At 49.0% G+C, this 13,082-nt stretch overlaps 1 protein-coding gene across 1 annotated transcript in view; it reads right to left on the bottom strand.

Annotated features, from left to right (window-relative positions):
- LOC119450822 (importin-7) overlaps positions 1-13,082 on the bottom strand; it is a 77,084-nt gene that overhangs the window by 52,049 nt on the left and 11,953 nt on the right. Inside the window, exons 5-7 of the mRNA XM_037714316.2 lie at positions 7,942-8,115; positions 5,477-5,522; positions 1,968-2,067 (exon numbers count right to left, since the gene is read on the bottom strand). Coding sequence (XP_037570244.1) covers positions 1,968-2,067; positions 5,477-5,522; positions 7,942-8,115 — 320 coding nt within the window. The remainder of the gene's footprint in view (positions 1-1,967; positions 2,068-5,476; positions 5,523-7,941; positions 8,116-13,082) is intronic.

Genomic DNA, 13,082 nt, shown 5'->3' with positions numbered 1-13,082 from the left:
ACTGTCTTGATGTGCAGCACAGTTTATGGATCACAGCAAAACAAACTGGACCAAAATCGGTCCAGCCATTGTTGTGCTATGCTTTCCACGAGCGAGGTGACCAACAAAAAAAAAACACTATTGAGAAAACGACCTGCAAAGTTTTGCAAGCAGTGCAGGTTTAGTAGAACGCATCAGGGCGGTAATTTTTGGCATCAGTGCTGCCAAGCATATTCTTGCACCTTTGCCTCTTCGTTTGGTGGGCTTTGAAAATTTCATAGCCTGGCTAGTCCATCAAATTGAACTTCCGTTCAGTTGTGGACATCGCGCGAAGGGAGTCGCGCACGCTGCATGCTCGCGATTCTGCCGTCACCGCTGACACGAAACGCGTCTGAATCGTGCGCCGTTCGGGCGACTATTTGTCCGGTGAATCTTCGGTTATCAGACTGTAGCTCGTCGACGGTTGGGGCTCGCTCGGAGGCGGCGTGTCCGTGTCGCACGATGCACCAAACTAAGTACACCGTCTTTGCCGGCGATGGTGACCTTCGACCCGCGTCGATACGATCTCGGCTGATTCGTGTGGCCGTACACCGAGGCGCGGGAGCTTCCGTTGGCGCGTCTTCCGTCGACTGCGTTGTCGGTACCGATGGCACAGGGCAATTGTCGGTTTCGCTGCTTGATGAGTCAGACGGTGCAAGATAGCGCGGCACGTAATCCACGGTGCAAGGTAGCGCGGCACGTTCAGTCGGGTGCTCCTCCGCTTCTCCCGCTAATCGCCGTATTCATCTCGCCGTAGGAGGCTTGCGCTTCCGTATTCCGAAGGCGTGCTTCGTCCAAACTTTCATCTCCAACAAGCGACGATCCATAACTAAACTGGGTGCTCTCAGAAATCCGAATTCTGCGTGTCAAGTGAAGACGCCGGCATGGTTTGCGAAGCAGACAACTGCGGTTGCCATCTTGCTCGCTGCCGCAGCAGTAACCAATGGGAAGATGCCTTTCACCACGGCAGCCAATCGGAGGCCCGCTTTCATCGGAGGGCCCGTGTGACTACCTCCAGCAGACCCGCGCTTCTTTTGTGTTTGTGCATTTGTTACAAGATGGCGACGACCGACGAATTGAGAAGCGCAACGGCGAAACTTTGAGCTTTTGAACGATACCAAGATGGCGGCGCTCGGTGGCGGGAAATACGAGATATGGCTCCGTGAACGGCGGTGATTTTGCGCGATTTAAAGCTGTTTTCTCGCCCTGCGCACTGACAAATTAATTTTTTTCGGGCACTTTTAGCGAGTTTTCAGCCAAACCATTTTGATACAGCGTAGATTAGGCGTTGCAGATACCGAAATGCGGGGTTTCCAAAAACCGATTTTTCTCGTGATTTTCGCGATCTGATCCCCGCGTCCCCCCTTAATCTGAGGCGTAGTGCTGCGAGCGAGACAAAGTCTCAGGGATTACCATTCTACGCATAATCTCTGAGGCCATACTTCATATCTCATTGAGGTTACCAGAGGAGATAGTGGCGGCAGAATCCGCGTACACTTTTAGTCACGGACGGAGTACGGATAATTTAATGTAGAGCTGGCAGTTGTCGAAATATCGGTCGTCTTTACACATTAAGTCTAAGGGGCCATTGGCGTGCCGCAAAGCTGTCCGATTTATCGGTCGGCGACTGTATGGGATACATCAGAGATCTATTTCTTGCAGAGCAGTAGACTGCGTACATGTATCCTTGCTATGAAAATGCAATAAAAGAATTGCAGCTTAGATACAGTGCAAATAAAATCTACAAATTTGGATGTCTTTCCCCATGTCAGCTTGCTGTAAGAAAATGTCTTCAGCATCGTAAGCACAATCACACACCAAGTGATTTTTAAGAATGTGTAATACATAGCTATGTGAAATCCCACAGCACATTGGACAACAATTTTTTCTTGAAATCCCTTCCCCTTCTGTGAATTAAGAGACCCGTGCGTGAGACAGAGTGCACGTACCGTACTTGAGCCGGATGTACTCGTGCGGGTCTGTCTTCCACAGTTCATCGTCCTGGTCATTGTGACAGAGCAGGGGAAACACCACCTCCAGCACTATGCCCTGGGAGAGAATGGGTTGGGGAGGGGGCACTATCCCTCAGTTTCTTTTCTAATGCACATAAACACAGCAGGGCACTTTTGAACGTCCGACAGAGAAAGAACGCTTGAAACTTGAGGAAGGGACACACTCGCTATGGATCTCTTGAAATGCTAACACCGACAGTAGGTCAAGGCAGATTCGTCTTAAAACAAACAATGCACAGAGTATTTCATGCTGACAAAAATGATTTCCAAAATTGATGTTGCTCCCATGTTCACATAGCACAATGTTTGGTATAATGGCTGCACCCAAGCGAGGCCGGTACCCCCACATTTGAGACGAGATATTCGAGATATTTCAGTGAATAGTATACCATGTGTGGGACGCATCCACATTTGTTTGTTTTTTTCTTTTGTGTGTCTGTGTGTGGGGGATCAGCTGAGACCATGCCACAGTGTTTGACACATCATCCTACACTGCACATGCATGCTAGTGCGGCAAGCTAACTGCACATGCTTTCTGCCACCGAGGAGTGCACATGAGTGGGAGCAGCGCAGTTTTCTTAGCGCTATCTATCCCTAAATCCTCGTGCCCCCATGGAGCGGGTGCAAGGCACTACCTATGACTGTTACCACCTGCGATGTCCCGCTCGCATTTCGGGTTAAAAATTCTGAACCTGTCTCAATGCAAAAAAGTTGGCATTTCTTCCTTCCACTGTCAACACGGGTCTGTATATTTCACATTGAGCACACTACATTCGGGTCAAGGTGCAAGAACAATTCCACAGTTGCTCAAGCTTACAGGTGGTCAGCAAAGATGACAACCTAGATTGCAATCAACACTAAAATAAAGGTTTTTCAGGTTGTTCAAAATTCACTACCAAGTTCCAATAAATTTCATGCTTCTGCTTCACTGCTCATGACTGCTGAAAATTGCAGGTGAATAAACACTGCCTCATAGAACATGCTTTTTCTCCGTGGTGCCACAGCTAAAACCCGCTGCACCGCAGGTTTGGCAGACATGGCAGCTCCCCTTTTCAGTTTGGCCACTTGCAGAGCTAACTATCCTCCTACTTTGCACTTATCAGAATGTACTCGGTACATTTATAGCTGGGTGAGTCAATGGTGCCCACAAAGTATTAGTACTGGCACTCAGCCAGGTATCTGCCCTAGCACAAACTTATTTGCATTCAAACTCCCTCAAGCCAAATAATTTTCCATTGGTTATCAACCCTTTTTCATGCCTTCAGAATGCGTTTTGCTTGTGCTTTGCGTTATGACGGATTTTTTTCTCTGTGTGCACATCAATGTTAAAAGTGAAATTATTTTACAAGACAGCCAGCAAACTACTGTAAGCCCTCAGGTCTGTGAAAATTCAGAACAGCTTGACTGGCCTATTTTTTCTTGTCATCTCCACACTCAAATATGACCCGAGAAAAATATTACAGTGGAATCTTGTTGATACCATTCTGCATAATACGTTTTTCGGGATATGTTTTTGTTCATTTCCCGGCCAGTGTCTTATGGGAGCACTATGTTTCGGTTAACACGTTTGATTCTCCGCTTCCCGTGAAGATATCAACGAGATTCCACTGTATATGCTTTAAATTCCTAATAAGTCTGTAGGCAGCTTCACTGCTCTGCAGTGCTTGGAATGGATGCACAAGAACTTGCACCCATCTCTCGCTCACCGCCCAAAATATTTTTGTTCCACTGCTTTCTTACGGCCAGGCACTAACTGAGAAGGTGCAGGGCCGCCTCTGGCAGTGGGCTCTCCCACAAGGCATGACAAAGCGAGAGCGTGACACAATAGCCATCACAAAGTCTGAGTACCATTCCTCCCAAAAAACACAACCATAAGACATCCAGACAGCACACACTGGAGTGTCAGCACAGACTCATGCACCTGTTCAACTACAAAGGCTGTTCATGAGAATGAGGACTGGCCAACCAGGATAACAGATTAGATAATGACTGTGCTAACCAAAGAGAAAACAGTTCAGTGTGAAAAGATTCATCAATCCAATCACCAGCCTCTGAGCAAATACAGTCAACTGTCATTAGTCCAGTATCAGTTAACTCGAATTTTTATTTTTTTAATGTCATGGTCATCCAAAGCCCCAAAAAGAAAGAACGCCTTCGATACAGAAATAAATGTCTCGGAAAGGAATGTTGAATTCGAGAATACAAATTTCAACTAGATGTGCTAGAGGGCAGCTGAATTACAGTTAAACCTGCTTATAATGAACCTCCATATAACGAATTCCTGGATATAACTAAGTTTTTCTATTCCCCGCCGTTACTCCATAGAAGCACATGTATTTGAGACCTCTACATAACGAAGTGGCAGCGGGAGACCCCCACGAAATAAATTTTCCCCGCCGACAACCTATAGATTTCGCCCCAAATTTTGTCATTTTTGCGCGAGTAGCACCCTGAAGCACCTTATCCACTGCAACGAAATGCGAAGCAGCGGCGTCGCACTTGGCGAGCTCGAATTCACGGCGACTGCGAGGCGAGAGCACGTGTGCGTGCGTGCGAGCGTGCGCGAGGCGGGCCTGCATCCCTCGACCCGGCGATCTTGCCGCCGCAGGTGTGACCTTTTCCCCTCCCTTCATTCAAACCTGATCCCGCCGCTTGCTGCAGCTGGCCTAGCGCGCCAAGCCGGCACTCTCCTCGGCATTTCAATATGGCCGCATCCTACGCACTTCGAGCCTACAGCTCCCGTAGCTTCGACCATGTACTGTAGTACGTCTGCTTAGGCATTAGTCTACCAATTTAGTTAAACAGCGAATGTTTACAAGTTTATACGACTGATAAAACTATTATCCTTACTTCCTATAAGCTGTCTGCTAATTTGCTGTCGCAATCAATGCTTCGCCTTTCGGGCGAAACTGCGACTTTTTTTGTTCATCACAACTTTAGAGTATTGGGAGTAAATCTTGAGCGATAGTACATATGGTAAGCGTTTCTTTTTCTAATTTTCGTGCCGAACCTGCATATAACGAAATCCTCTTTATTAACGAAGTTTTTTGGGAATTTGTCAATTTCGTTACATCCAGGTTTAACTGTATAAGTTTTACTGGCTGGGCCCCGTCGTAACAGCTGACAATGCGGAAACTGGTGTAAAAACAAAGCGTTTCAATGAATGGCCAATTGTTTCAACAAGTGGGGGGGGGGGGGGGGGGGAGGATGTTATTGTGCAAGATGCTTGTGCATGCCTGTTGGGGAGTCGGTGTAGATGTTTAGGACTTTGGTGGGGTGTGCGTATTCTTGGGTGGCTCAATGTTATCCGAGCTGCACAATGGCACTGCTTTCCACCTCCACGCACAAACACAGCCAGAGCAGTCCCCAAGCGTGACTGAGGCATTCACGTGTTCCATTTTTATCAGTGGACAGCACACGGGAAGTCAATTCAGCGGGGAACTCACCACTATGTGGGGCTTCAGGAACTTCCAAGAGAAGGCATGGCTCACACTGCAAAGTTTAAGACAACAGACACACTGGTCAAGCACTGCACATATGCAACACAAGTGCCACACTGGACTCGCATGTTTCATACTTTGCAGAAAATGCTGTGGAACCTACGCACGTCTCACGGTGAATTTCTGTGCAGCGCTCACAATTGGGATGAAGGACGAAGAAGAAAATACACGCAGGACAGCGCCTGTCCTGCATGTATTTTCTACTGCCTCCCATTTCCAGGACACTGTGACTAGAAATGCCTGATTCCATTGCATTCGTAGCAGCCAGGCGGGCTGGTACAATGACTTGCGGGCCAATAGCAAGCTAAGTGACCCACACCTACACAGTGACACCAGGTAAATGCTCCGGAGTCGTGCTGTTGGTATCCCTGTGACGGTGCTGTGAGAGGTGGCCTTACAGTACCAGCGGTCACTCTGTGCAGCTGGCCTCGATGGTAGGATGGCTGTACCATCGCGGGGTGCAACGGCCAGTAGGATGCCACCGGCGTAGACAGCCACAGCCGTCAACACTCTGGGCTGCATTCCGGGCTGGCCAGTCATGTTCACAGCCGAGTGGAAGGCAAGGTCCTTCGCCACTTAGTCTGTCGGAGGCAGCTTGTAAGGCAACTGCCTCCAAGCACGCTCCATGAGGCCGTCAGCTGCCTTAGCCAACTCCGCGAGATTGGCAAACTGTTTGCCCTTAATCAAGCCTGGAGCTGCAGGTGCATTTGCCGCAACATGCAATCAACCTTTTCTGATTCCAACAGTTCACCACCGATCCGGTCATATTAGGCCGCGATCATGTAAATAAATTTGTTTAAAGTTTCTTATGGGTGCTGCTCGAGTTCTTGTTTCAAGTGGCGTTTTGTGTCAATAGAAGAGAATTCCGTAATGAAGGCCACCATAAATTCCTCCCACGATGCAAACGTGGTCACGAAGCGCCCCCGCAACTTCGAGCTGCACTCCAGAGCAGCGGGCACAATGTGGGCAAGCCTTTTGCCGGCAGCGACACCGTTGACCAAACAAAACGTCACCGGCCGATCCAGAAACTCCTCAGGGGACTGCATGTCATTAAATCCGCCGTATTTAGGGAGCTGACCTCCAGCGAAGCGGCGTCGCCCGACAATTGAACCGCCACCGCTGCTGCCACGGAACCTGCTGGCCCTGCCTCGGCCGCCATCAGCCTTCGTCGAACTGCTACCGTGATTTGATCACGTTTCGTGGTGACGGCATTGGTCTGTCCCAGCAGATGTTGCAGCAACTCTTCAGGCACGTTCACTGCCTCCATGTCCATGTCGATCCCGGACAGGCCCCACTTGCTACGAACGACAATAGGCCGACAGGTTCGTCACAACCAATCACTGTATTACCGCACTCCGCGATTCTTCCCGCACGCTGTCCACATGCTATCCATCCATGCACAACACACCACACACTCTGCGCCACTTGCGTCTTCCTTCCTCTCTCGCCGTCGCACTTGCGACTGGTCCTTCCCATGGCAACTACAGTCAACCGTGCGCGCGGCCTCCGAGAACTGCACCTTGCCTCACTTGGAGCTCTCGGTCCGCTTGCGCCACCACTCTCTCCTCACAGCGCACTAGTTTTCTACTTTGTACACATAGAAACTCGGCTACGTTTGATTCGGGCATTTTAGAACCAGTCAACTACTGCCAAATGAATCAACAGTGTGTTTTTGCATTTTTTCTGCATCTTGTTTAATTCGACCCGCTGGATAATTCGATCAATTTCGTCGGTCCTGACGGCGTCGAATCAACAGAAGTCAACTGTGTTCGGTATTCGCACACCCCAAGTGAAAAGCACTTCAAGCGTGACCAGCAGGCTACAGGCACAACTCAATCCCTACAGTGTGATGGTCAATTTTTGCTGGCCGACTCACTGGCACTGAATTAGGAGATGTGCTCAGTAATGAAAAGGATGTCCATTCAAATCGAGACGAGCATTGTACAGCAACAGCACTACTAAGGGAGTCACTGGGACCTTGATTTTTTGTAGAAGTGTCACGTGCGAGTTTTCGTAACAAGTTGCAAGAGCTTATCATTAGCATGAGATGACAAATGACACAGTTTCCACGCGGATTTCGTGCGAAATACAAACAACGGTAGCCTATTTCTTCACTAAACAAATGCATTGTTAGCCAAGGGTCTCATCCGGTAAAAAGTACATGCCCTTCACTCTGCAGAGCCCCTGGATAGCTTTGCTGTGCCACTGCTTTCTTACGGCCAAGCGCTAAATGGCACAGGGACGCCTCTGGCAGTGGACAATGCGGTCATTGTAGAACAATGCTGCACGTGCAATCGACAAAGCACAATTATGACTGTGGCAGTGACTTGACAATGTGAAGTGTCAAAACACTCTGCTAAATAAAGGGAGCATCCAATGAATGCAGAAAACAGGGGCACGCTAACACTCACGCGTGTCGCAAGTAGTTGAGCGCATGTTGGAGAACCCTTGGCGAGACGTAAACCTTCTGCCGGTGCTGGTCGAGCAAACGGAGCACCACCTGGAGGATTCCTTCGGTGTACGCTTTGAGGAAGAAGTCGGCGAATTCTCCGTACTCCTTGCTCACAGATCCAGGGCTACCGTACCTGCACACATAATTTACGGGAAAGTCGTTTGCATATTTATCCTAAAGTAACGTTTCCGTTAAGAACAAAGAAAATGATCGTAGCATGGGTCAGATTTTCACTAAGCAGGCCTACACAGTGTAGATCTTATTAAAATTTTTTTTAATATATATGAAGATTTCGAAAACTTCCAGCTGAAAGCCTACCTTATAATGTAATAAAATTTAAGTGCAAGCAAATTATAAAGAAAACATGCTTCCAAATAAAACATAATTTGACCCTTCCTTAGAAGCTTAGACAGCACAATATAAATAATTTGCTGAAGAAAATGTTCGAGCAAGTCCGACTTTCGAGGCACTGAAATACAAGAATTTATAACAAAATTAATAACAATAGGACAAACTCCTGTGCCTGTTAGAATAGGATGTTCTGGTACAGTCAGATGCATTTAGATATTTTGGACAGTTCTTACATTGCAGTACCACTTATAATTCAGTAGAACCTCGTTCATGTTTTAGAACATGGGTTCTCAAAGTGGGTTCCGCGGAACCTACGGGTTCCGCAGGTCCCTGCTCGGGGTTCCGCGAGCCACTGATAAATTTTCCCTGGTCCCGCTCTAAAGTGTCTAAAACGGCGAACACGAGGTGCGCTTGATCCAAAGAACCTCCATTACCCATGCCCGAGTGTCAAAAAGCACATCACAGTGCGTAACAGCAACGCGCGAACTGCGCAATAAATACGCAAGCAGCTTGTAGCCACCCAACCTCTGAGAACGGGCCGCGCGCCTAAGCTTTCGCACTTGAATCTCGGAGGCCGTAGTTTACCACCATGCGCCTTTCTCCTATTTGTAGATAGGGTAGGTGCCGATAGCGTGCGCATTGACCTATACGTTGAAGGGGGGGAAAAAAACGCGGAGCACCGCAAATGCGCGCCGCAGAAGAGCAAGAACGGCGTAGCGTCCAATCGCCGTGGTCCTCAGCGGCAATCGTACGCGGCACGTGACTGACAGCAACGCCGAAGCGCTTCGTGTCCTAATTGTGCCTTTAAAGCCTTTATTCTTGCGTTTATCGCCGCGCGTAACACCGCGTTGGCGGCTAGCCGCGTGCCTCCGTAAGTGCGTAGTCGCTATCTCTGATCGCGTCGATAACCACCGCAGTTTCGTCCGCAGCGGTTGCGGCAAATAGTAGTTTCGTTTTCACTCGATGCGCGCGTCGGCTGCGTGCCTTCACAACTGCGTAGTCGCCTCCCATGGCAGCGTCGATAGCGAGCGCAGTTTTGTCCGCACTTCTTGCAGCGAAAGGTAGCTTCGTTTTGACTTGGTGCGTGCGTCAGCCGCCTGCCTTCTGAACCGCAAGATCGCCGTCCATGATCGCGTCGATAGCGGCCGCGGTTTCGTCGACAGCGGTTGCGGCAAGCAGTAGTTTCGCTTTTACTCAGTGCAAAGCTGTCAAAGATAAAAAGCACCGGCTACATCGCGATGGACGGACAATTTGTTGGCGAGCAGCTGAGTGGCGAAAAAATAATCGGGATGTGCACCCGTTGGTGCAATGCGCGTCTCAGATGAAAACGCGCGCCGCGAAGGATGTCGTGAGGCCTTCGCCGCTGCTAGCGCTAATCAGTCATGAGATGAAGAGAATTTCAGCTTCCGCACTGGTCTTGTGCTAAATAGAAACAAGATTTGACGATTCATTGAGTAAATAAAAGCGTGTTGACGTAGTGCAGCATTTGTTTGTTTTCTTGATACCCTCGATAAGTCGGTTAAATCGGGGGGGGGGGGGGGGGGGGGGGGGTTCCTTGGCACTTTGTGGAGCTTAGCAGGGTTCCCTGGGATGAACGTACCTGAGAACCCCTGTTTTAGAAAAAAAAAAAAATACGTACAACCCGAAGTCACTAAAACATTTGGCAGTCTCAACTGTAGCTGACATCTACGCAATGCTAAATGCTGTGGCCAGCTCGAACGGCCTGGGACCCACACTGTCGCTTTTGTGGCTTCGGCAAGCTTACATTTTCGCTGCTCTTTTTCGAGGCGAGCATTTTGGCTCATGCCCACTCGGTCTGAATCACTGCACCAATACGCATCCATTGTAGTTTTCCTAATGCCTGGCGATCGAAACGAAATCGAGCTGGTGACCACTGGGATACCGTATTTACTCGCATAATGATCGCACTCGCGTAATGATCGCACCCCTAAATTTTGTCGTAAAAATTCGATTTTTCTTTTTCCCCGCGTAATGATCGCACCCCGAACTTGCCGCAGCGATATGTCGTGTGCCAAGTCTAGCTGATGATCATCATGTTTACCATCTGTCGAACGTTACGTAAATAACTCTTCAAGACTCACCAAGTGAACTGCACGCACCAAACATATTCCTAATTTTTGCCAACCCTTGGCCGAAACGTGCCGTATTAGCATAGCAGTAAACACAAATACCGTAGTTTTCACGACATGCCTGCCATGTGTTTCTACATCTGTGGCAGCTGAACGCGCCCATCTCTGTTTCTGTCCTCTAAAAGCGGACATGGCTATGCTGTTGCCGCAAATTTACCGATTTAAACGAAATAATTCATTATTTCGACGGAAGAAACTGTTTTCACGCGCGTGACGCACTCACGACCTCCATGACTCACGAGGAAAAACGCGATCGCTTAGCTCCGTCAGCCGCCATGTTTGTTTTGATCACGTGGTTTTGATATCCCGCAGTGTTACAGCGGCAGCCGCCTGTTGGTTGACTTGTTGTCATCCCGCAGCAACAAGCTGCCGACGTGTTCCCATAATTCCTGAAAAAGCCGCGTCTGTTCACCATTCCGTAACGTGGTGGCGTGCTTTGGTGTTGCTTGTTGGAGTGCCGGTTCACGATGGGGCGATACGCGAGTTTCACTGCCGCGTTTAAGCTGAAGGCGGTTGATTACGCGCTCGAGCACGGCAACCGCGCTGCCGGCAGGCATTTCGGCGTCGACGAAATCAGAATTAGGTACTGGAAAAATCAGTGTGAGAAGCTCATGGCTACCAACAGCACGCGCCGGGCTTTCCGCGGACCGAAAACTGGCAAGTTCCCTCACGTTGAGAAGGCAGTCCTAGAATACGTGAAGGACATGCGCAAAGACGGTTGTGCAGTGTCGTTAGAAATGATACAGACGCAGGCACGCACAATTTCCCGGAGGCTGGGAATTGCCACAAAGGACTTCCGCGCTAGTTCCGGCTGGACGACACGCTTCATGCGGCGAAACGGACTATCACTGAGGCGGCGGACGTCGTTGTGCCAGCGACTCCCATCCGCGTACGAAGACAAAGTCATCGACTTCCACAGGTTTGTCACGAGAATACGCGAGAAGAACGGCTTCCTGTTGTCACAAATAGGCAACGCGGACCAAACACCTTTGACATTCGACATGCCTCGAAGCACTACCGTCAACGAAAAAGGTGCTCGTAGTGTCCTTGTAAAAACGTGTGGTGCGGAGAAGCAGCGATGCACCGTGATGCTCGCAGTGACGGCAGACGGGCGGAAGCTGCCGCCATATGTTATTCTAAAGCGGAAAACTATTCCGAAGGGAAAGTTTCCACCTGGGATCCACATCCGCGCTCAAGAGAAAGGGTGGATGACGGCGGAAATCATGGTAGACTGGATTAGAACGGTCTGGGGACAAAGAGCAGGAGCGCTTCTGCTTCCTTCACTGCTTGTGCTGGATAGCTTTCGAGGCCATCTCGTCGACAGTGTCCGTGTTGAACTTAAGGAGCGGCGCACGGAGCTTGCAGTGATCCCTGGGGGTCTAACGTCGCTGCTACAGCCTCTGGACGTATCACTGAACAAACCGTTCAAGGACAACGTTCGGAGGCTGTACGCAGAGTGGATGGCGGCGGGCGACCATGATTTCACGCCAAGCGGGAAAATCAGGAGACCGTCCGTGGAAGTCCTCTGCTCATGGATTGTCGAAGCGTGGAGTAGCATCTCCGACGAGGTGGTCGCCAACAGCTTCAAGAAGACAGGCATATCAAACGCGCTCGACGGAACGGAAGATAACCTTCTGTGGGACTGCGATGACACTGCCGGTTCTGACAAGGAATCGAGCGGCGACGACACTGACGCCAGTGATGCTTCAGACTCTGAATGAAAGTTAGGGGGTCAGTGAATGAAAAAAATTAAAGGGCAATATGCAATGCATGTAGTTCCTGCGTAATGTGTGCGTTTATTACAAAGGTAAGCCTTACTCTACTTTTATTTTTGGTTATGTTCATGATAGCTATCGTAAGAATTCTGATACGCGACTTGTTTGCGTTTTCGGTGCTCAAAATATTATTTCTCGGAAAATTTACCCCGCGTAATGATCGCACCCCGAAATTTGCGTCAATTTAAAAAAAAAAAAAAGTGCGATCATTATGCGAGTAAATACGGTACAATACCAATGATGCCAGTGTGAAACATTACACTTGCTTCGCGCAGCCTGCAGCAGGGTATACTGCAAAATGTTTAGGTTATCACCTATTAGAAGCTTACAGTACACTTTCAACAGCACCATGCCACACGCGCTGCGATAACAGATAAGTGAAGATGCTTATGGCAGTAGTGTTGGCAGTGATAGCAGTGAATGCGCCATGTGATGACCCGCGACAGAACATGCTGGTACTGGAATAGGAAACTAAGTGTGTGCCGGGGAAAGCTGCTGTTCTCGATCCCGCATGCCTCTCGCCTTCTCTTGTTTACATGGGAGCTAAAGGCTGGAAAACGTACCATATGACAATCGCAGTTTGGAGATATATTGAACATCAGTGCCGAAAGATTGTGTTTTCCGGGAACGTATAAATTGGTAAAAAAAAAAACGTGAATGTACTGGGTCAATATTTTGTGTTCTCGATCATGAGCGTTGGTGCTGGGAAATACAGTGTAGACCGCTTATAACGTAAGTCGCCGGAGTCGCGAATATCCGCACTATAAGCTGTACCGCACTATAACCAAAGCAACAATTTTCAAGGCCCACACATATGCAAAACA

Source organism: Dermacentor silvarum, chromosome 4, assembly GCF_013339745.2.
Source record: "Dermacentor silvarum isolate Dsil-2018 chromosome 4, BIME_Dsil_1.4, whole genome shotgun sequence".
In the NCBI taxonomy this organism is placed as follows: Eukaryota; Metazoa; Arthropoda; class Arachnida; order Ixodida; family Ixodidae; genus Dermacentor; species Dermacentor silvarum.
This window is presented reverse-complemented; position numbering and strand designations above follow the sequence as displayed.